Raw genomic sequence first — 21,556 nt, 5'->3', positions numbered from 1 at the left:
CTCCACATGTGCGGGAGGTCAATCTCACCGCCTTCCCTTTCTGACACTTTATTTCTCCCCAGAAATGGATCTTTTTACAGCCTTGCATCATCAGCACAGGCTCGTCGCGTTGCCATCACAACACCTTCTCAGGATTCATCTTCCAGTTTCGATACAATGGCTGATACAGCAGAACAAATCGAAACGGCGCCGGTAGTCGAGCAAGAAGGGCAGGAAATGGCGGTAGCGACCACAAATACAGAGGTTGCAGCGCCAACTGGAAAGAAAGTCGTCAAGAAGATCATTCGCAAGAAGAAGCGACCTGCGCGCGCCCAAGTCGATCCCGATTTCGTCACATCAGAACCTCCTCCTCAGACCGGTACAATTTTCAACATTTGGTATAACAAGTGGTCTGGTGGTGATCGAGAAGACAAATACCTATCGAAGACCAAAGCGAAGGGTCGCTGCAATGTCGCGAAGGACAGCGGATATACCAAGGCCGACGGGATGCCTGGAAGCTACTTCTGTTTGCGCTTTGCGCGTGGCGTTTGTCCCAAAGGTCAAGACTGCGAATATCTACATAGGCTACCTGGACCCTACGATCACTTTAACCCTAATGTCGACTGCTTTGGACGCGACAAGTTTTCCGACTATCGAGACGACATGGGTGGTGTCGGAAGTTTTATGAGGCAAAACAGAACAGTGTATGTCGGAAGGATTCATGTCACAGACGATATCGAAGAGATTGTGGCGCGACACTTTGCAGAATGGGGCCCTGTAGAGCGCAGTAAGTTCCAGTTCCAATATCCTAATCGACTTGTTGCTCACAATTATAGTTCGTGTTCTCAACACCCGAGGTGTCGCATTTATCACATATGTCAACCAAGCCAATGCCGAATTTGCCAAAGAGGCCATGGCACATCAGTCTCTCGACCACGAGGAAGTGCTCAACGTTCGCTGGGCAACAGCCGATCCCAACCCCATGGCGCAAGCTCGAGAAGCGCGCAAAATCGAGGAGCAAGCCGCTGAGGCTATTCGAAGAGCCCTTCCTGCAGAATTCGTCGCTGAAATCGAAGGCCGAGATCCCGAAGCTAGAAAGCGACGGAAGATCGAAAGCAGCTATGGTCTTGAGGGATACGAAGCGCCCGATGAAATCCACTTTGCCCGAGGTACTCAGGCAGTAAACCCTCTGGGTCGAGAAGGGTTCGCAGTTGAACACCAGGAACGGCCAATGATTGAAAACGGAGAGTCAGGCGAACCACCGGCTCAGGTTGAGGAGCAACAACCTCAAACTCAACAAGAGACTGGTGGCATCTTCTCAGACAGCACCCTCGCAGCTCTTAACAAGGCCAAGGTCTCGGTGGCATCGAAACCGAAAGCAGCGGCTACAACAGGACCTTTGGTGGCATACGGAAGTGACAGCGATAGCGATGATGAATAGGGACAAGGCGTTTGATTGATATTTAGAAATGCATAGATATTTTGTATTACAATAATGATACCACAAACAGCATACGACATCAGCTGTTGAAAATTCTAGAATACAATGTCTCATGCCGTCCAATCCATAAATCCATTAGAGGCACGGTTTGCCCAGCCTCCTCAACGGGAGTATTCCACTCTCGATCGATCATGTCGTCGATCATCTTCTGTACTTGCTGCCCAGCCAATACCTTTTGCGCCTGATAGGGTCCAAAGACACTTGCTCTCACCGCAGCAGATATCAACGCCTTAACATGACTGAGCATAAAGACATATGCTGTCTGTCGCAAACCTAGTCCCACAAGCGCGCATATCGCACCAAACAGTGGCGCCAGATGCGCAGACACAAGAGGCACTTCCTTCTGACTTTCACGTCTCAATAACGCTGCAAATTCCCTCAATGGCTTCCCATCAACATCTGGACAGCTGGCACGGAACGACCGCTCCCATATTCCTAGCAGCGCACGACCCTGCGCGACGCTCGCACGTCGACCAACAGTACAAATGATAGCAGCATCGAGCTGATCATCCAACTGAGGAAGAGACTCCGGGTCGCGGTGCGCGGCTAGGACAAAGGGTAGCGTTGTCGCGGCGAACGATGAAAGAGATGAAGGAAGAAAGGAGGCAAACGACGCTGAGGCACGCGGTTCGTGAGCAAGATAAGACTCGAGACCACTGCTAAAGGCAAATGAGCCTAATGGAAGTGCCGAGTCTGAGAGAAGAAGTAGAAAATGAGTTGTCGAGGCTAAATGAGCTATGGGTCGTGAGTTATGGTCCTTATCTATAGGTTGAGATGAGTCTTACGCTCTGTAGCCATAGACAGGTGTGGCGAAGGCATGGCCTTGTTCAGACGCGCTTTAGCATCCTGAAGACGTTTTTCTAGCTGAAAAATCTCATCTTGAATAACATTAGCCGCATCTGGGGTCAGGATTTGTGAAGGCATCATGAGTTTAGGTATTTTTAGAGGTTAAGTTGAGCATCAAAATAGCTCGTTCAGAGATAAGGCCATCGAGGTTTAAAAAACTACTACTTATCAAAACCATGACAACCATCATCATGTAAATCCAACAATAAGAATCCCTTCAAGGAAAACCCCTTAAACTCCGCGCGAATGCCAATCCAACTCAGTCTTTTTGACTGAAAGACAAACAATTGTCAATAGTCAGGGTATTTCACCTCACTTACTCATATCACACCCAAGGTATCCATCGTATGTACATTATCATTCTCAAGGTCGAACATTCTCCTTATCATATGCCTTTCTTCCACGTGCTCGTTTCTTCTCCGCCATTCTTTGTTCAATTCTTGCAATCGCAGCAGCTCTACGCTCAGGCGGCAGCACGCTCTTTGGCGCGTTGGCCCATCGATGTGCTGTTGGGATCTGGGCCGCCTACACGTGCATACTGGTCGTGGAGTAAGTCGATTCTTTCTTCAGGTTTCTCGGCAGATGCAATGCGCTTCGAGCGAGCGATTGACTTGGCTAGCGCGGGCAGGTCAGGCGCGGCGATGTCTTCCAGGCCAGTTCGGCCGGGAGTCGCACCGCCGTTCTCAATCCGTTTGGTGATTTCTTCGCCCAGATATGCCCTATTTCTTGGTGATCGCGGAACAAATGGCTGCCATCTAGGCCGGCCAATGTCTGGCTTATCACCAAGACTTGACGATACTGGCTTTGACGTGCCGATATCCGATCTAGTAACCTTTGGCACAGCATCTTCGTGAAACTTTTGGCGTAATGAGGGAACGTTTGGGTCTGTGGCCTTGAGCTCCATGGTGTCATTTCCAAGCTCGGTCAAGTCAAAGCTTCGTCGTTCCATATTATGCCTTGGATTCTTAGGGTTGTCACCCACATCGATGTTTCTGGGCTTCGAGGTCTCGTCTGCCAGACGCCCCGCGTCTGTTTGAATATGCCAGCTCTTAGGCCGAGTTGCGTTGTCTTTCTGCTCAGAAGCATCATTGTCCCCAGCCTTGAGGATCCTGATTTCCTTCTTGAGTTCCGCAATCTTAGTGTGTGCCCGTTCCAAAACTCCATTTGTGTCCGCATTGTGGGCTTGAGTTTCATTGCGATAGGCTTCGAATTCTTGTTTTAGTTGTCGTAACTCCTCATCTTTCTTCTTGTTTTCTTCTCTTGCTTCACGAAGCTGGGCGCGCAATTCTTGTGCTCGTGAACCTTCGCGCACCGATACGACTTCGGGTTTTTCTTGTGTAGTCTTCGTCTCGCTCATTGCCTCGGCCTTGGTAGCACGCTTCTCCGCCGCTCTGAGCTGACTCTTCAGAGAAGATATCTGCTCACGAAGCTCGCCAACTTCCTTGACCTGCATTCGGGCTCGCCTCAGTTCGCGCTGTGTCTCGATAAGGGTTTTCTGCGTCCTGGGTGATGTCGCTTGTCGTCGCTTGCGGTCTTTGGGATCGGCATCAGTGTCGTCTTCCCGCTCTCGAAGGAACTCCTCAAGTTGGTCCTCAAGCTCTTGGACGCGTGTTCGATACTGCACAGCCAGGGCTGTCTGCTTCGTGAGTGTCGATAAAAGCTCGGAGCTGACTTCGTCTGATCTGTCGACTCGCTTCGAGGCTATCTTAGAAGCACCTTCGGCAATCTGCCTTTCCATCTCAATCACTTTCTGCTGTTCTTCCTTGAGCTTAACTGCGAGCTCAATTGCCTCGGCATCCTTTTGTTTGGCATATGATTTCGCCAGTTGCTTGTACTTGAGGAGCTTCTCCATTTCGGCCTTGGCGTCTTCGTGGTATTTCTCAAATTCCTCCTTCCAATATCTGCCCGACTGCGAGTGAGGCTCGTTAAGATCAACCGTAATGTCGTGTGTGCAGTAGTCCTCGTCATCAGCTTCTTCCCACTCATCTGAAGAGTTATCCTGGTCTTGCTGTGTTGTGTTCTTCTGATTTACCGATTTGGAAGCCTTTTCCAAAGCGTCATTTAGTCGTGTTCGTTGGCGCGTTTCTGGCTCCTTGCTGAGATTGTTATTCTTCTTGACGTCTTGTCCAAAAGATACGCGCTTTCGTCTCGTAGTCCCAGTACCTGGGGTCAGAAGAATCCCTTGTGGTCGAGGAGGGGTCCGAGACATTTGGGCTGTCTTGTCATTTCTATCTTTTGCTACAGCTCTTGTACTTTGGTTGGTAGGTCGTGCTGGAGTTCCAAACAATGCACTCTTGAATGCTCTAGCAGCGAAAACAGGCGCGGGGGTGTCGGGCTGGTCGATTTGGGTGGTGTCTAGTAAATGAAGTCAATGAATTTTATCTGTTATCATGTCTGCGTGCAGACATACCTCCATCATTGACCGGTTCTGGCGCGTTCTCGCCGCGTCTCAACATCCAACCCAACATCTTGCGGCACGTTGATTGTAAGCGCGAATGCGAATGTCAGGCGCCCGATTGAAGTGGGAAGTCCTTCGCATAAGCGATCATAAACGTTGAAATAACATTTATCCTCCTCGTCGGCCGTGTTATGTTGTTGGCCGTCTAATTGTGGCAGGATAGGATTGGATAAAATTGGTTCATGTCAATGTTGACTTTCGTTTTCAATGTTTACTTTCACTTGTCGCAGATCAAAGACGCCGAAGCCTGGCGCCCCTGTCCCACCAGGGCCTTCTACCCAATGAGAGCCACGCTAGTGCCAAAATAGAGGCTGGCCTTCCAGCTAATGCAAGATATCAGTCTCTCTGCAGCGACATTACAAGCTATCATGGCTTGGGACCATATTACCATGAATATGGGAAGCATTACTGAGATAATGATTAGACTTGAATCTCGGAGTCAGTTGTCCTTTTAATGAAGAGCCCCGTGTTCCCTATTTTCTTTAAGGCGATCTAAGATTGAAGTGATATCTAACCAGTCTGATGCATGACCTGGACTATAGTCCCAGGGAGCAAGAAAACATCAGACTCTAATATAAGATGTCAAAATAAAGTCAGCAAAGGTTATCCTTAACCTGGCAAAGATCTCAAGCTTGTACTAATTTACCTAAGTCTTTTTGTCATTTACGACCAAGATCCTAAGTTTTCTTTCCTCCCCTAGTGTAGAGACGCCTGTTGGCCCAGGCGGTAGCTCCAATGGACAGCCTCAGCGGACCCCTCATCAGCCCTGTGGCCGCCTGTAATTCGATGAAACGAAACCGCCTTTGTGTCGCCAATTGAGTTGGCAGCCACTGCCGAGAACTTAAGATGGAAACATGGATATTGAAGACCCTAAAAAGAATGGAGGGATTCGGGGATAAAAATATACATGGATTTCACCTAATTCTGTCTAATACTAGACCCCAAGCTAAGAGTAGCAAGTCTAAGCTTATGATGATATTTAGATAAGATAATCATAACCTTAGGATACCTGAAGTTGAGCATCTCCAGGTCGAGACGGGACGATTTCTACCTTAGGTAGGGGTGCGAGGAAAAGAGTGGCTCCTACCTCCCTAGTAGCTACTAACTACCCCGCTGTGCCAACGTCAGAAGGGGATTTCGTCTTCCTCCCCTACTTATCTTTCAACCCTACCTTGGATGTCCTTATAAAATCCGTAATACAACATCATTTACCATTTCAGTATTGCCATCATGGCCTCTTCCCTGTAGAAGTCGCAGCTTTGGCTGTGACTTCTTCCTCTTTGTGCAGACATGGCGGGGAAGCAATCTGGGGTATGGAACACTACGCCCTCGGGTCTTAAGAATCACAACAAAAATGAGTCAAGTTTCCCGGGCTTGCTAGCTGCACGCTCGGAGGCCAACAACAAAATCGAATATGAAGAGCTACAAAAGAACGAAGTATTAGCCCTTGAGGCCATTTACAGCGACGACTTCGTTATGCATACCGAAACTCAGAACGCCTGGAAGGTAACCTTTGAAGAACCCTTACTACCTTATCGAGACACATCACTTTGGCCAATTTTGAAGCTCACGCCCTATAATAGAAGCCAGAACCACATTTTGATATCCGGATAAAGGCATCATCCGATGAAGAGCTCGCCTGCACACTGTCCTTTGTCATGACTGCGACCTACCCGAAATCTCCTCCTATCATTACCATGAAGAACTACGACCTCAAGGAAGTCACGACGTTCAAGATCCAGAAATACCTAGAAACGAAGCCCAAGTTATTCGCACAGGATGCACAAGAAATGATCGATCAAATCGTGGAAGGAGTACGGGATATCCTTGAGGATGCTGCGCAAGCAAAGGCAAACGGGAAACATCTGCCTTCCCTCGAAGAAGAACGAGAGCGGCACGAAGCTTCCTTAGCGAAGTTGGCAGAGGAGGAAAAGGAAGGGGCGGCGCGCAAGAGAAGGGAAGAAAAACAGGAAGAAGAGCGTGCCATGGCCTTAACTCTCCAACAACACATTTATCAGAATAAACAACAGGCCATGGAGTCGAACCGCCGTCCCAGCAATACCCCCCAGCAATCTTCTACAAGTTCAGAGGCAGAAGAAATCATCGAGTTCGAGCAATTATGTAACGCTACGGATCAGTCAGGAAATACTCTCTTCTTCAAGTCCGTTACAAGCAAACGCCACCTTCGGCAGGGACCTGTATCCACCATCTACGAAGTCCGACCTTTGCTGAACAATGGGCTTGGCAACCTGCCTATGGCACTGAAACAGACTGTCATCCGTACCACAAATAAGGACCCCAAAAAGTTCAGCCTTCAGGTACAGAATCTCGAGTCTCGTCTTATGGATCTGAAGTCTGTCAAACAGTTTCACCATCCCCATCTCGTTCAGGTTTTGGGCTTCAAGGTTCAAGACTCCCCCATGGATCCAGCTATCGCGGACACGTGCACAATTAGTATCCTGTTGCCTTGGGCAGACTGGGGCTCTTTGCAGGAGTTATTGGAGCTTTCAACGCCTGGAATTGGCAAAGTACGCTCATGGACCCGAGATCTGCTAGATGCACTCCATTTTCTTCACGACAAGAAACTTGTTCACGGAGACATCCATTCGGGAAACATTCTCCTGTTCCGAGAGTCAAATGGACAAACCGTCCCCAAAATCTCCGATGCATGGTACCAGAGCGAAATTCACTCCATCTCCTCGAACAAGCCAGGACGCCTGCAGCAGAAGACTGGCAAATCTGCCTACTGGCTACCCCCCGAGATCGCTGGTCGATCGAATCCCGTGTATACATCCAAGACTGATATTTGGGATTTTGGTGTCGTGTTTGTCCAAATGATCTTTGGCTTTAACGTGCAACAAACGTTCACATCACCCAAGATTCTAATGGAATCGTTTGCCTTGTCCCTTCCTCTAAAGGAATTACTCAGCAAATTCTTTAAGGAAGACGAGCAGGAACGCCCTCGAGCTTATGTGTTTGGACCCAGCGAGTTCCTAGCCACAGACGCTCGAATTCTCTTGGAGAATTCTCCCGCAGCCCCATCCACGAACCCCTCGGTGTTGCCACCAGACTTTGGAGAAAGAGATTTACTTAATTTGACTGCTCGTCAACGTTCTTCTCGTTCGCGGTACGAAGATGACTTCATAGAGGAGGCCAAGCTCGGAAAAGGTGGTTTCGGGGAGGTAGTCAAGGCAAGGATGAAGCTAGACGGCCAGGTTTATGCCATCAAGAAGATTAAAACACGTTCGGAAACCAACCTGGACGAGCTTATCAAGGAGGTCCAACTTTTGTCACGACTCAACCACCCTGCGGTTGTACGATACAACAACACGTGGGTCGAACGCCTTCCTGGTCACTCCGATACCGAAGACTGCACATCTACTAGCGACCCTTCTGAAGAGGACTCTGAGGGAAACCTGTCTGCGGACATTGAATTTGAGTCTACTAACAATACTGGAGGTCTTGATTTCATGTCATCCAATGCCAACGTCGTTTATGGAGATGACGACTCCGATGGCTCTGAAGATGACGAGACAGAAGAGGAGGCAGGATCTGAGGATGGTATGTTTGATCACAACGAGTTATCTTCCGTTGATGGAGGCACAAACGCCAGGGTATCGCGACTTGCTCGGTCTCGGCGTTCAATCATAACGACGCTGTACATAGCTATGGAGTACTGCGAGAAACGAGTAAGTAACACAGTCTGGTAACATCTCCTACACGCAGTTGCTCACGATTGCCAGACCCTCAGAGATATCATCGCAAGAGATCTTTACAAGGATACTCTAGCAATTTGGCACCTTTTTTCTCAGATTGTGGAAGGTCTAGCCCACATTCATGGGCTTGGCATCGTTCACCGTGATTTGAAACCGGAAAATATCTTCATTACTAGCAGTCCCGACCGTATTGGTAATGTGAAGATCGGCGATTTCGGACTCGCTATACGTGGACAGTTCTCCGTGGAGAGAGCCAACGAAAACGGTATGGAGCCAGACGACATGACCAGAAGCATTGGCACTGCCTACTATTCCGCGCCCGAAATTAGATCAACTGTACACGGTATATATAACACCAAAGTTGACGTAAGTGGATTGACTCTGGCCATGCTACCCTGAACTAACAAGTACAGATGTATTCTCTGGGTATCATTTTCTTCGAGATGTGCTATCACCCTATGCTGGGCATGGAAAAGGACACTGTTCTCGGACAACTTAGGCAGCCGAAACCAGTTTTACCATTGGACTTCAAGCCTAGTGACAACTCTCAGACGAACGTTGTATTGTCTTTGGTCAACCACAATCCCAACGAAAGGCCTTCGAGCACCAACCTCCTTGAGGATAAAGAGTTACCTATTCAGCTTGAGACTCGGAAAGGCAAACGGGCTCTTACTATGCTTACAAATCCTCGCTCATCGCACTACCACGAAGTCATCTCGAGGCTGTTCTCAGTGCCTATGGAACCCATTAAGGATTTTGCCTGGGACATGTCTGTGAAGACGCTGAGCCCACAGGAGTTGCACAAACAAGGATTGGTTAAACAAGAACTTATCTCGATATTCCGTCTCCATGGTGCTTTGGAAACACCACAAAGCAGCATACATCCCCGATCTCCGCACTATGGAGACAACGCTTTCCAGCTGCTGGATTCTAAGGGCAACCTACTCCAGCTGCCTTATGATCTAACACTTGGAAAGGCAAGGATGATGGCTAAGCGCTCTAATGATCCAATCGCTGAACGAACTTATACATTTGGCAACGTTTTCCGGGACAAGAACGATGGAGGCCACCCACTAATGATTGGAGAAGCTGATTTTGATATTTTCACCACCCAAACGTCAGACCTGTCTTTCGATGATGCAGAGGTTCTCAAAGTGATGGATGAAATCGTCCACGCATTCCCTTCCTTGTCCACAACTCCTATGTGTTTCCATCTGGGACACTCGGATCTTTTACAACTCATCTTCGATTATTGTGGAGTTCAACCTAGTAGTCGACCTGCTGCGGCAGATGTCCTGAGCAAGCTGAACGTTCGTGGCCACAACTGGCAGAAGATTAAGGCTGAGCTGCGGTCACAGTCCGTCAACGTTTTCTCTATGAGTGTTTCTGATCTACAAAAGTTCGACTTCAGAGGTAAGTGAGCTAGGGGGAAATAAAATACGACCCCTCGATAGGTGGAACGCCAGCGAATTTTGGTGCATTAGGGGTCGTTTATTTCCCGTCTCCCGCCTCCCCCCCTTCCCCCTCCCGGAGGGTGAGGTAAGGGACACATATGAAGATTCAGAGCTAACAGCGAATAGACACTCCGAACAAGACATTCTCCAGGTTGAAGACCCTTTTTGAGGGCAGCGATATGTACCAACGAGCTTCTCCCACGATCGCGCATCTGAAGGAAGTGATTGAGTATTGCAAGCGCCTGGGCGTGGGAACAAAGATCTATATCAATCCGTTGAACAGCTTCAGAGAAAGCTTTTACAAAGGCGGCATCCTCATTTCATGCCTCTACGACACGAAGGCCAAGGAGGTTTTTGCTGCTGGCGGAAGGTATGATCAACTTATCAAAGAATGCCGACCTAGTGTTGGTGGCCAAATCGGGAATAAACATGCTGTTGGAATCAGTTTGGCATGGGAGCGATTGGCAAAAATTCCCAAAGCCGGTGGGCGATCATTCTTGAAGAAACCCGAGGACGAATCAAGCGGAATTTTCAACTCTCGACGAGTAAGTCATTCACATAACCATACGCGCAACACTTACTTACTGATATGATAGTGTGATTGTTTGGTAGCTAGCTTCGATGCCGCTGTGTTGAGATCTTCGGGTGCTGAAATGCTTCAGACACTCTGGGCAAACAATATCAGCGCTGAGCTGGCCGATAATGCAGGATCACTGGAAGACTTGCTATCGAAACACGACGAAGAGGAATATTCTTGGCTCATCATCATCAAACAGGATGCAATGCTGAAGATCAAGAGCTTGGGAAGAAAGGACGTGCCTGATACGGATATTCCAACAACACAACTACTTTCTTGGCTTCGGAACGAATTTCGAGACCGCGATTCAAGAACAGTGGTGAAACTTCGCGGCAACAGCTCTGCAGATACCAATGGCCCGGGCGAGAAGGAAGAGCAAGAGGTTCGTGTGTTGGTGGCACAAACACGGAGCAAAAAGTTCAACCGTAGAACGGTTGTGGAGCAAGCTCAAAGCACTGCAAGCAGCTTGGTACAGTCTTTCCTTGATGGCCCTATCTTGGCCATCGAGACAACGGATCAGGTCATGGATCTAATCCGCGGGACCTGCCTCTCAGAGGTTGATGGCTGGCGACAAGTCGAGCAGTCGGTGACGAATACGGAAAGGAAATACATCCGGGAGATCCATGACGAGCTGGATAACCTGCGATTCAAGTATCAGAAGAAGGGCGGCGGTGACGGGTCGCGGCACGCATTCGTGTACAATTTTCGGTCAGGCAACTGCGTGTATTATGACTTAGGAGCTTAGGGTACTTTTAGTGATAGGAATAATAAGATTACCTAAACTTAAATTCTAATAATATTTACAAAATTTCTCAAGTTTATGATAAGTTTATAGAATTTATACTAAAGTTAGGCTATATACATTAAAATCAAAAGTCTGAGGAATTCTTTAAAAATTCTAAAGATTATACTAAGTTGATTAAATTCATACTAAAGCCAGACCATGTGTAATATACTCGGTCTAGATTTGAGAAGCTCTTTAAAAGTTCTAAAGATTGTGATAAGTCTATAAAATTTATACTAGAGCCAGGCTATGTACTAAACTCGGTCTAAATTTGAGAAACTCATGATGATATTTGCACAATTTAGATAAGAGACCTAACGGACATACTCATCATTATCATACCATGAGGTAGTTCAAGAGAGACACAACAAGAAACACAATTGGCCCTCCTAAATCCTGCATATTGCTTTGACAGGAATCTCACTTGAAACGTTGATGATACACTGCAGGAACAAAGTCTAAATGCCAATACCGAATCAGCCCAAACACGCATACAGTAGTAGTAACCCTAAAGCAACGGCTGGAGAATTTGTCGATCAGGTACAATCATTGTCATGGAAGGCAAAGAAGTGAAAATGGAGCACGTTCTGATTCCACAGCCATGGCAGGTAAGGTAAGGAAGGTGTGGGGTCAAGGGACCGACGTCAGTTTTTCCCGCCGAAAGGGAAAGGGAAAGGGAAAGGGAAAGGGCAGTTTATTAGGTAGGCACGAGACGAGGGGCAAACCAAGGCAGGAGCCAGGAGACTGGAACCAGAATCAGAAACAGAACCAGGTGGCAGGTGGCAGGTGCAAGTGGTCACCGGTCGGCTCAGAGTAGGTAGATTCTATGCTCCGGTCTCCGGATGGCGGCGGCAAGACCGAAGTGAATGACTCTCTACGCACTCTTAAGTATCCGTAAGGTCTTGATTGATTACCCAAGGTACAGAAGGTAATTGATTTTCCATGCCTTTTTCTCTTCCTTTACCTCAATATCTATTGCGTTTTGCATAAGAAGAAAAGGAAAAGACTACAAAAGGGTCATCACCCTTTTTTTTACTGCTTCTTCTTTTGACTTCCTTCTTTTCCGCATTCGTCATTACTGGGCGTCCCAAACCTCAAACACGTTTGCTATCAGGGTTGCCTCATTGTTAAGCGATAAGCCCAACAACCCCTTCAATAGGTAGGTAAACAACAAACAAACAAACTCCTCCCTCCCTCGTTGTCAACCCCAAAAAGAGGGCGATATCCAAACAAAACTTGCCAACAAAGCAAAGCAAAGCAACACGAAGGGAAGCGAAGCGCCTGCCGGCTTCTTCTAAATCCAAACACCACCTTGCTCAACTTTTACACGTCCAATCGCCGAAGCCGCCCCTCCTCGACCGCCCTTTCCGTCCAGCACAGCGCAGCGCAGCACAGGCAGTCAATAAACTCCCTTTTGCCGCTGGCGCTGGCGCTGGCCTGACTTATCAAGCCCGGCCCAACTCTTCTACACTTTCAACTCACAACAACCAACTACCTCACCTCCTCGGCAACTTTCGGTCTTTTCAAACACACGCTCGCTTGGAGGACTCTTGTCGTTGGACGGGCGAAGTAGCGCACACGCACCTAATTACCTTGGTTATCGATAGTCAGTCATCATGGCGCAAAAGAGACTCATGCAGGAGCTGCAACCCCTTCAGAAGGAGAAATGGGTCAACATCGAGGTATGTCCTTTGGTACACCATGGAGCAAACATCGTCTAACATGATCGTCTTCACTTCAAGACCGACGACTCAAACCTTCTGATCTGGAAGATCGGTCTCTGGGTCGTTAACCCCGATAGCGTCTGGCACGGAGCCTACCTCAGGGCCGAGATGAAGTTTCCAAACGATTATCCTTACCAACCACCCAGTTTCAAATTCCTCACCAAGAACATCTGTCACCCCAACGTCTACACCGACGGTAATCTCTGCATTTCCATCCTCCACAAGCCGGGCGAAGACGAGCAGTCAGGCGAGCTGGCCAGCGAGCGTTGGAATGTCCTTCACGGTGTCGAATCGGTCCTGCGATCCGTTCTACTCCTCCTTGACGATCCCGAAATCAACTCACCCGCAAACGTCGATGCTAGCGTCCTCTATCGCGACAACAAGACCGAGTACAACAAGCGAGCAAAGGACATCGTTGATAAGTCTCAGAAGGATATCCCGTCAGGGTCGAGGATGCCCACTCCCTCCGAGCTCGCACCTGCGCCACAAAAGCCCATTGATGATGATGCCGACTTCTGGAATATGACAGACGAGGAGGAAGACTTTGGCGGCAGTGATAGCGACGAGGACATGGAAGACTTTGATGATGACGACGAGGATGACGATGATGTCAGAGACCAGAAGTAGACTTCCCCCAAAGGCCATACATTTCTCAGCGTGGCCAGGACGAGCGATAGGTTGGCTACTTTCCAAGCCTCTTACTTTCTCCACCATTTCGCGTCATCCTCTTTCATCTACAGTACTATGGACATAGCGAGGTTATTTTATTCCATTTTAAGGCGTTCCAGATGCGCATACTCGGTATGGGACGAGCATTGCAAGCATCGAGCGATACGGACATTGAGTGAATGCAGGAAGACTGGTGGTCTCTGTTATATGCGTGTTGTTTACATGGAGCAAGGGTGTGTTTATCAGGCGTGCTTTCTATAGACAGAATATACAACTTATCAAGATTCGCTTGGTGCCATAGTGAGTAATACCTGTTGATCGTATTCCCTATCTTGTCCCACTCACTTGAAGAGAACGCCGGCAGTAGTACAAGATATCTCTAGTGCTGGTATTGATAAAGAACTCGCTCGACGGCATGCTCTACCGGGCCCTGACTAGGCTGCATGAGCAAAACCCAAAACTCCTTGCGCTCTAATGCTATTCTAATGGCCATGCTATGTAAGCCAGCCAACCCTTCGTCGAATGGCGCGCCGTCTTCGCCTGAGAACCAAAAATAAAAATAAAACAAAATAAAGAAGAATGTTACCCCTTACCAAGCAAACGTCGGCATTCGTGAACTCCCGTCTCTCCGAGCCACCTAATGTTTCTCATCTGGGATGTCTATGTCCATCAAATTGGGTGATTCCGCTCGCATTGATGGGTTCCTCGACAATGACATAAAAGGAGGCGGCCTAGCCTTCTCTTGCATCTCAGGACTTCGAGGCTCCTCCGCAGCAAAAGCAGTGTTGGTGTCTGAGTAGTCGGCTGTTACTGTGCTCGGTGTCATGGTAGCTGATGTGGGCTCTGTCGGAGCTGTTGAACCCTGAGTACGGCCTGTTAGTGAATCTGGGATGTGACCTTCCATAGCAGTGAAGCTATGGACGTAATCCGACATTTCAGTACCGACTCTTTCGTCGTCATCAGGGAGGAAAGGGTTGTCGAATCCGTTTCTATCATCGTCACTGCCGATCGAGGCACGATTGCTGTCCATCGAACCACTGCTATCAGACCGATGCTTTCTCTTAGAAGGCGAAAATGACGAATGAGGCGAGAGAGACGAGCTAGACTCAAAATTACCAGTCTGCTTGGACTCGCTGGCCGTGGATTCTTCCTTAGATAACTCTTGACGGAAAGCTTTATTTTCCATTTTGATAAATCGTTCCAATTGGGATGATAGATGGTCTTTGGGCGTTCCAAGGGCGTCTTCCGTTGCGTATATCAGCATTGGTTTCTTGGTATCGTTCCAGATATCGACCAATACTGCGTCGACAGTTGTTTTCTGCAATTGTGTTGGTAAGACTAATCTCCTTTGCTTCAATCAATATCATGTTCTCTTACCTCGGCTCTAACGGGCTCGTCTCCGGAATAAGGGGTATAAGCCAGCCTCCACCATTGATCTCTTGGTTTGGTCTCCTCGTCATTAAGATCTATCAGATCTGCTTCCTCCCGTTGGCAGACATATAAGACGGTAGGCGATGCAACTAGTCCGCGGAGGAGATACCTTTTGCAGGTCATGGGTTTCGGACGACTTGGTTTATCCGGTACTGTAAGAAGTTTCCCCAACGCTCGCTGTTTGGCTGTGATCTGTTCGAGTTCTACATCGAGGCCTAAAGCCATTTTAGCCACGGGCGTATAAGCCTTTCAAGGCCAAGACTTACCTTTCATCTTTGTCTCAAGGTCCACAAGTAAACTCTCCGAATAGTCCATCACATCTGTGACCTTTTGGGATTCCAGATACACGTTGTCGTCTACATCTGGAGGAGCAGTACGGTAGTCAGGGTACTTATCCGTATCGAACCCCGACTTCTCCAAAGTTTTGAATCGGAGGAAGTTTTCCAGATAACTCCTGTATCCGTCCCACTGATCGATCGCTTTTTTCAAAACTGTGTCCTTATCATCGGTTGCACCACCCCAAGTGTTCGCCAAGCTAAGAAGCTGGGCTTTCTTGTCCTGAAGACGTTTCATCTGTTCCTTTGTTTGGCACCACCCTTGCTGGATTCGACGTGCCTCCTCTTTCCGGCTAATGAGGTATTTTTCTGGGTAGAATTCCAAGGGAATTTCGAAAGAATCGCTTGGCCCATCACCAGTGGTATCTAACACCAAAATATCGCCCATCTCTTTGAAAAATGCCATCTTCGCCCCATCGTGTATTTTATCCAAACCCACGGTATCACTCCACATGACGTGATCAAGTGCCTCGTACAAAGTTTTGATGCAGTTGTACTCATGTTGGAAGTGCTCTATCTCGAGAAGGCCAAAGATTGCGACTTCTTCTTCAACATCTCCGTAGAATAGCGACACTCCAGCAACTTGCATCATTGGCTGGACAACATCAGTGTGTCTTTTGCCGAGCGCCTCATAGAATTGTTTCTCCACGCCCTGTGTGTCGGAGTCCGCCAAAATATCAGCCAGAACAGATATAGAGCCATAACCACGTTCGGTAGAGTCAAGAAACGCCATCAATCGGTGCACTTCGTCCTCAAATGCACTGCCGCTCTTGTGCAGATTGGGGTCTGAGCTGCCTTCTTCAGCCATTTTTGCCAAAACCTCCGGTGATAGAATGATCTGTCCTCGCCACCAGTCATTATTACAGCCGTATGTGGTAGCAGGCGATCCAATGCCGAGGAGTATGTTCCGCGCAAGAGGAATTTTATGCAGAATTGTGAGAAGCCCGCCGAGGCGATGTTCACCACCTTGCACACTGCTGATTACCAACATCGCGGGCGCGCCTGGAGCTCTCTTTCGCGTTGACGGTGTAAATTCATTTACGGTCCTCTCCCTCATAGGATCGGATGGGACAATGGCCCAATCGGCCGCCACATATGTTTCGCGGTTTGCAGGACCAAAGTGAGCACGCGGTGGCTCCGACGTTCCTATAATACCGGACTCGTGATGTGACACCGGTAGTCCAGCTTCTTGTGCTGACTCACGAATAGCTCGTTGCATGTCATCGTCCTCTTGGGCTTGGCTCTCGGGAACGCCTGTATGTACCCTGGTTAGCGCATATTCGTTGGGGTGACGAAGAGAGTTACCGGGCACATGTGCCGCAGTCCAGTCCACCATCGTACCCAAGGGAGATCGATTGTCTGATCGTGAAGGAGGTCTCGAAGGAGCGCCGTACGCGTGCGACTCTGACGGGGGAGTTACGCCTTGAATGACGTTGTGATCGGAAGACTCGACATGGAAGGCTAAGGGATCAGTTAACGTTCGGAGGGAAGCGCAATAGTTTACTGACAGATACCAGTCGTATTGTCGTTGCCGTCCCGATCTGCGGTGAACATAGAATCGTCCCAAAGCTGTTTATATTTTGCTCGAAACTGCAATACGATCAGCGTTTGCTGCGAATTGGCCTTGAGAATGTTCGTACGCTTTGTTCGTTTTCGTAGAATTGGCCGACAACATTCTCGGGTTCCCAGTTACTTTGCTGTCAAGTAGGTATGTCAGTGGCAAAGCTTACTCTGAGGGGTCTGCCCTGTGTTAACCTTCAGAGCTTGAAGAATCAGCTCACGATCGCCCATAGGGTCGAGACCCGTGAATTCGACCACACGATCTATTTTGCCCTGTTGTGAAGTCTCCATGGCTGGGGCTGAAAAATCAATCGTCTTCTGTGAGTTCCAACAAGCTCAGTCTATCGATCGGAGACTCCTCCCACCATGAAGGAGTGCCAAAGAGCTTATTTCGATAGGTGTTGCCGGATAAAGATAAGGATAGGATGAGTCAAACAATAGTCTTGACTGTTTCCTCTAGGCTGATGCTGGTATTGATGACTGTGTTTTTGACGAAACACGTTTGCCGGATGTTTGTTGTATTGAATAAATGACGATCTAAGCGATGAGCTTCCGCAGTGTACAAGTACAGTTGCGCTGGATTGCAGTGGAGGGGTACGTACTAAGAGAGATAAGATAAAGAATTTCTTGGCGTGGACTTACACGTGCCATCCTCCAACTTGGGCAATTCGAGGTAATCAACGTTAATAATAAGCAAGAGACTTGAGGTAGATGTCTAGTACGTTAGAACTGCTCTTATTCTTCCATATATAAAGCAATGACCAGCGGGATCGATCATTTAGATTTTCTTAATTATGACTGCTTTGACAATAGCCCCACGAAGCAAATGTGTCATGACCAACTCCATCGAACAATCACCCTTGAGCAACCTAATACTGTATCGTAGTCAAGCTTCAAGTATAGATGCTGAAGTAGCTACTGCCCAGATGTGACATATGGAACTACTAAGATGTAAAGTGACTATACAATTGAGCGGCTAAATTCTTCCCCTCGAGTTACCTCAAAGTCGTATAGCACTCGAACAATAATATAATATCTGGATGGCCAAGATCCCCTTAGAGGCATAGTGCGTGCTACACAGGAGACCCCAACACATAAATATCAGATCTTTACATATAACTACAAAATGCAATTAGCCAAAGAAGCTATTAACACATACTGGAACCGTTAGAGCATCTCAACCATGTGTGTTAAGTTCATAGGTTAGAAGGTTCTAGAAGCTTCGACCACGGACCAGGGTTGTCGGGAATAGCTGCAGCTTACAACGGGGAAACGCAATCCGCAAGTCACAGTAACAACCCTCGATTCACGACAGATCTGTGCAATGTCTCACAGGGTACCAAGATGGCAAAAACATCATAGCATGGGTACACAACCATACAAGCCATTCAGGCAACCCCATAACCAGGCTTTATCATACATAGTAGATCCGCTCGAGCTTTCAGCAACCATCTTAAGCTCCTAGTTGGGGCTCTCGAACTGGATTTCTGGCGTCTGGGGCGTCTTCTCCACCACGGCTAGGTATCGTCATAGGTCAATTATCCCTGTCAAGTAGTCAGGTATCGACAGATTGAGCCCGACACGAGGACGAGAGAGCATCACCCTTGATGGTGTAGTGTAGGTAGTTTCTTGGAATTGACTTTGGAGAACTTTGCAAAGAGAGTGTTCCTAGTGATTCCCTGCGTAGACAATACAGTCGAACAAAGAACGGACGACAGCAGCAGATGTACAGGTACTTCTCGTTATTCAAGAGATATCCATTCGATCGACCCGACGTCACCCCCACCCACCGTAGTAGACTGGAGGTCAGCCAGCCTCTATTCCATATCAAGTTCCTTTCACATTGCGGTGTCTTTTTCCCCCTACACTTTAGAAGCTTCCACAAGGTCCCATGCCCCAGTATTTCCCAGCAGTGACTGCTGGAGATTGTCATGGTAGCATGGCGTAGTGCTTTCTCGACCTTGACTCTGCAGCGTCACTGGACTGATCTTTTAATCCTCACCTGCGGATTCCCACTCCATCTTTTCCATGTAAACTCACTCTTGCACCAAAACATCCCCTCTCTTTAACCTCACTCACATCACATCACCTCATTCAACCTCTTCTCATCATACTGAAGCGCACTTTTGGTGTTTGTTTTTCACTGTTTCAACAGACGATCAACAATAAGCAATCCCTGACATTGCCACCCATTTCTTCTTGTTATTCTCTCTCTTTATCGAACCCATTTGGCTCGTCAAAATTTAACCATATCGCACACCTAAATCACCTTGAGAAACACAACTTTTAACACGCGCGATCATGGTCAAGGAGACAAAGCTCTACGACACCCTCAACGTCAAGCCTGAGGCAACTCAGGACGAGATCAAGAAGGGATACAAGTAAGTACACAATACCTATCTATACGGAGCGGCGGCGGCGGCGCAACACACAATACCATTTTCTCGTCAGGTTCTTGCCTTTGCAAGTGCACAAGTAAACCATGTTTTGTATTCGGCGAACTGACGAAAGAGATTATCTTCGCTGAATTAAGAACCGCTGCGCATTCCGTCTAGCATCATGATCTGGCCAACACCGCTAACCACACCACCTACAGGAAAGCAGCCTTGAAATGGCACCCAGACAAGAACAAGGATAGCCCCGATGCGGCTGAAAAGTTTAAAGAATGCTCACAAGCATACGAAATTCTTTCCGATCCCGAGAAACGAAAGATATATGATCAGTACGGCCTCGAATTCCTACTCCGCGGCGGTACCGCACAGCCCGAAGGTGGTGCCGGTGGAAATCCCTTCGCCGCTGGAGGCATGCCTGGCGGTTTCGAAGGCTTCAACTTCCAAGGTGGTATGCCCGGTGGAGGCGGCACCCGAACCTTCCACTTCAATACCGGCAGCGGTGCTGGCGGTTTTGGCTTCAGCAACCCCGAAGATATCTTTGCCGAGTTCATGCGTAACGGATCTGCTGGCGGTATGCACGGTGGCGACGACGACGACATCGCTGGCATGTTTGGCGGATTTGGCGGTGCTGGTCCTCGAAGCCGCAGTTCACGCACGCGATCAGGCTTCGAGCCTCGACCTAGAGAAGCAACTCCTGAAGTTACCACAGTTGAGCGACCCCTACCCCTGACGCTTGAAGAGCTCTTCAACGGTGTGACCAAGAAGATGAAGATTAAGCGCAAGACTTACGATGAGACCGGAAAGAGAGTCCAGACCGACCAGATCCTTGAAGTCCCTATCAAACCAGGTCTGAAGAAGGGTTCCAAGATCAAGTTCAATGGAGTCGGCGATCAGGTAGAGGGAGGCCGCCAAGATCTTCACTTTATTGTCGAAGAGGTAAGCACAACCACGTCATAATTCTGTCTATGAAACGATAACTAACAAACCTACAGAAGGAACATCCTCTCTACAAGCGCGAGGATAACGATCTTGTCCATGTGGTAACCCTTGATCTCAAGGAGGCCTTGACCGGCTGGCGAAGGACAGTGACAACGATCGACGGCCGGCAGCTCAACCTCGAGAAGGGAGGCCCTACTCAGCCCAACAGCGAGGAACGGTATCCTGGCCTGGGTATGCCCATCTCTAAAAAGCCTGGCCAGCGAGGCGACTTCGTCATCAAGTACAAGATCAACTTCCCAGCAAGTTTGACGGCCGATCAGAAGCAGAAGCTCAGGGAGATTCTGTAAAGAGGCGCTGTTGTCGAACCTATTTGCAACTCTTGTCGCATACTAGACGTTCGCCTGGGGAAAGTTTTCAACCTCGGCAGCATCGGAACCCGGTTAGGAAGATTTGCAATACATTCAAATGGTGTTTTGGCGTTTGGGATTCTAATGAATAATGAAAAGTGTGCAAGTTCGATGGCACGAGCCTTAGTATGGAAGACCAGGCTTGGTTGCCCAGAGTACACAAGCGAAAGGAGAATGATAGGAAGTTGATTAGCACATGGTGTTTTTTGATATCCATTTGACGGCTGTTCTAATTTGGTGTCTTGAAAGAAACGATGTCATATATAGCTGTCTCCTAATAGTACGACAGATTCAAGATCGAAAGAGAGTGATTTGCTGAATTAAAACTATCCATATGAGGTAAAAACAGCTCATCTGGTATGTATGATCGCGATTTGGGAGGGTAAATACTTTTCGTATCGCTCAATATGGGATGTTTACAAATCCCGCAACTGGGAGAGGAAAGGAGCCGTATATGACGAGGGCGTTTGTTGGAGGTCCACCGCCGTCGAAGAGTGATACTGTTCACATGGATTATGCATGATGAAAGACGGACTATCGGTTCGAACTCTCCGAAGCCTGAAATACATACCTACCATATCTTGATACTCACTTGCTTACAGATGCTTATGCGAGGTCATCACTGTAGGTCGATCTAGTGCATACATATCTACTGAGCACAATCCATGATAATTAGAGGCTCAGAGAGCAAAGTCGCTGATGCGGGCCGGTTGACTGGAAGAAAACGGGACCCTCTTTTTAGTGTCATGTTCTAACAGGGATTCATAGTGCTTTGATGACGAC

At 48.2% G+C, this 21,556-nt stretch overlaps 7 protein-coding genes across 19 annotated transcripts; 4 read left to right on the top strand and 3 right to left on the bottom strand.

Annotated features, from left to right (window-relative positions):
- Nucleotides 1-66: 66 nt before the first annotated feature.
- FVEG_04805 (pre-mRNA-splicing factor CWC2) lies at nucleotides 67-1,709 on the top strand. The gene is made up of 2 exons (XM_018892708.1): nucleotides 67-766; nucleotides 816-1,709. Exons 1-2 carry the CDS (start codon nucleotides 157-159, stop codon nucleotides 1,418-1,420), a joined length of 1,215 nt encoding a protein of 404 aa, XP_018749444.1. The 5' UTR covers nucleotides 67-156; the 3' UTR covers nucleotides 1,421-1,709.
- On the bottom strand, nucleotides 1,500-2,404 carry FVEG_15545 (urease accessory protein; the record flags this gene model as incomplete). The annotated part of the gene is made up of 2 exons (XM_018904684.1): nucleotides 1,500-2,215; nucleotides 2,266-2,404. The coding sequence occupies 2 exons, from the start codon at nucleotides 2,402-2,404 to the stop codon at nucleotides 1,500-1,502; spliced, it is 855 nt and encodes a 284-aa protein (XP_018749443.1).
- Nucleotides 2,405-2,507: 103 nt separating this feature from the next.
- Nucleotides 2,508-4,794, bottom strand: FVEG_04804 (hypothetical protein; the record flags this gene model as incomplete). Its single annotated transcript, XM_018892707.1, has 2 exons — nucleotides 2,508-4,681; nucleotides 4,737-4,794. 2 exons carry the CDS (start codon nucleotides 4,792-4,794, stop codon nucleotides 2,790-2,792), a joined length of 1,950 nt encoding a protein of 649 aa, XP_018749442.1. The 3' UTR covers nucleotides 2,508-2,789.
- Nucleotides 4,795-5,927: 1,133 nt separating this feature from the next.
- Nucleotides 5,928-11,348, top strand: FVEG_04803 (PEK/GCN2 protein kinase). Of its 4 annotated transcripts, XM_018892703.1 has the most exons (6): nucleotides 5,928-6,290; nucleotides 6,368-8,473; nucleotides 8,528-8,866; nucleotides 8,914-9,913; nucleotides 10,081-10,499; nucleotides 10,551-11,348. In XM_018892703.1, exons 1-6 carry the CDS (start codon nucleotides 6,075-6,077, stop codon nucleotides 11,274-11,276), a joined length of 4,806 nt encoding a protein of 1,601 aa, XP_018749438.1. In that variant the 5' UTR covers nucleotides 5,928-6,074; the 3' UTR covers nucleotides 11,277-11,348. The 4 variants fall into 4 exon arrangements, with proteins under 4 accessions (XP_018749438.1, XP_018749440.1, XP_018749439.1 ...); XM_018892705.1 differs by having other exon boundaries at nucleotides 8,914-10,499; XM_018892704.1 differs by having other exon boundaries at nucleotides 5,928-8,473.
- Nucleotides 11,349-12,153: 805 nt separating this feature from the next.
- FVEG_04802 (ubiquitin-conjugating enzyme E2 R) lies at nucleotides 12,154-13,992 on the top strand. Of its 2 annotated transcripts, XM_018892702.1 has the most exons (3): nucleotides 12,154-12,474; nucleotides 12,569-12,997; nucleotides 13,058-13,992. In XM_018892702.1, the coding sequence occupies exons 2-3, from the start codon at nucleotides 12,932-12,934 to the stop codon at nucleotides 13,664-13,666; spliced, it is 675 nt and encodes a 224-aa protein (XP_018749437.1). In that variant the 5' UTR covers nucleotides 12,154-12,474; nucleotides 12,569-12,931; the 3' UTR covers nucleotides 13,667-13,992. The 2 variants fall into 2 exon arrangements, with proteins under 2 accessions (XP_018749437.1, XP_018749436.1); XM_018892701.1 differs by having other exon boundaries at nucleotides 12,154-12,997.
- On the bottom strand, nucleotides 13,865-17,625 carry FVEG_04801 (hypothetical protein). 9 transcript variants are annotated; one of them, XM_018892693.1, is made up of 7 exons: nucleotides 17,230-17,625; nucleotides 17,115-17,171; nucleotides 16,983-17,064; nucleotides 16,780-16,935; nucleotides 15,406-16,728; nucleotides 15,086-15,354; nucleotides 13,865-15,026 (listed from the first exon to the last, which is right to left on the bottom strand). In XM_018892693.1, the coding sequence occupies exons 1-7, from the start codon at nucleotides 17,323-17,325 to the stop codon at nucleotides 14,346-14,348; spliced, it is 2,664 nt and encodes an 887-aa protein (XP_018749428.1). In that variant the 5' UTR covers nucleotides 17,326-17,625; the 3' UTR covers nucleotides 13,865-14,345. The 9 variants fall into 9 exon arrangements, with proteins under 9 accessions (XP_018749428.1, XP_018749433.1, XP_018749431.1 ...); XM_018892698.1 differs by having other exon boundaries at nucleotides 17,256-17,625; XM_018892694.1 differs by having other exon boundaries at nucleotides 13,889-15,026; nucleotides 16,816-16,935.
- A 1,218-nt stretch (nucleotides 17,626-18,843) lies between these two features.
- On the top strand, nucleotides 18,844-21,223 carry FVEG_04800 (DnaJ like subfamily B member 4). The gene is made up of 3 exons (XM_018892691.1): nucleotides 18,844-19,415; nucleotides 19,631-20,363; nucleotides 20,420-21,223. Exons 1-3 carry the CDS (start codon nucleotides 19,336-19,338, stop codon nucleotides 20,711-20,713), a joined length of 1,107 nt encoding a protein of 368 aa, XP_018749426.1. The 5' UTR covers nucleotides 18,844-19,335; the 3' UTR covers nucleotides 20,714-21,223.
- The last annotated feature ends 333 nt before the right edge of the window (nucleotides 21,224-21,556 follow it).

This window comes from Fusarium verticillioides, chromosome 4 (assembly GCF_000149555.1).
Source record: "Fusarium verticillioides 7600 chromosome 4, whole genome shotgun sequence".
NCBI lineage: Eukaryota > Fungi > Ascomycota > Sordariomycetes > Hypocreales > Nectriaceae > Fusarium > Fusarium verticillioides.
Note: the sequence above shows the minus strand (reverse complement) of the source record. Positions and strands in the feature narration are given on the sequence as shown.

Coding starts and splice junctions, on each gene's coding strand:
- FVEG_04805 (XM_018892708.1), top strand. CDS start 157: ATGGCTGATACAGCAGAACAAATCGAAACGGCGCCGGTAGTCGAGCAA. Junction 767..815: donor ATGGGGCCCTGTAGAGCGCA/GTAAGTTCCAGT, acceptor TCACAATTATAG/TTCGTGTTCTCAACACCCGA.
- FVEG_04803 (XM_018892703.1), top strand. CDS start 6,075: ATGGCGGGGAAGCAATCTGGGGTATGGAACACTACGCCCTCGGGTCTT. Junction 8,867..8,913: donor TATATAACACCAAAGTTGAC/GTAAGTGGATTG, acceptor TAACAAGTACAG/ATGTATTCTCTGGGTATCAT. Junction 10,500..10,550: donor GAATTTTCAACTCTCGACGA/GTAAGTCATTCA, acceptor CTGATATGATAG/TGTGATTGTTTGGTAGCTAG.
- FVEG_04802 (XM_018892702.1), top strand. CDS start 12,932: ATGGCGCAAAAGAGACTCATGCAGGAGCTGCAACCCCTTCAGAAGGAG. Junction 12,998..13,057: donor AGAAATGGGTCAACATCGAG/GTATGTCCTTTG, acceptor CTTCACTTCAAG/ACCGACGACTCAAACCTTCT.
- FVEG_04801 (XM_018892692.1), bottom strand. CDS start 17,325: ATGGAGACTTCACAACAGGGCAAAATAGATCGTGTGGTCGAATTCACG. Junction 17,172..17,229: donor TGATTCTTCAAGCTCTGAAG/GTTAACACAGGG, acceptor CCTACTTGACAG/CAAAGTAACTGGGAACCCGA. Junction 16,936..16,982: donor CGACAATACGACTGGTATCT/GTCAGTAAACTA, acceptor CTGATCCCTTAG/CCTTCCATGTCGAGTCTTCC.
- FVEG_04800 (XM_018892691.1), top strand. CDS start 19,336: ATGGTCAAGGAGACAAAGCTCTACGACACCCTCAACGTCAAGCCTGAG. Junction 19,416..19,630: donor GAGATCAAGAAGGGATACAA/GTAAGTACACAA, acceptor CACCACCTACAG/GAAAGCAGCCTTGAAATGGC. Junction 20,364..20,419: donor TTCACTTTATTGTCGAAGAG/GTAAGCACAACC, acceptor ACAAACCTACAG/AAGGAACATCCTCTCTACAA.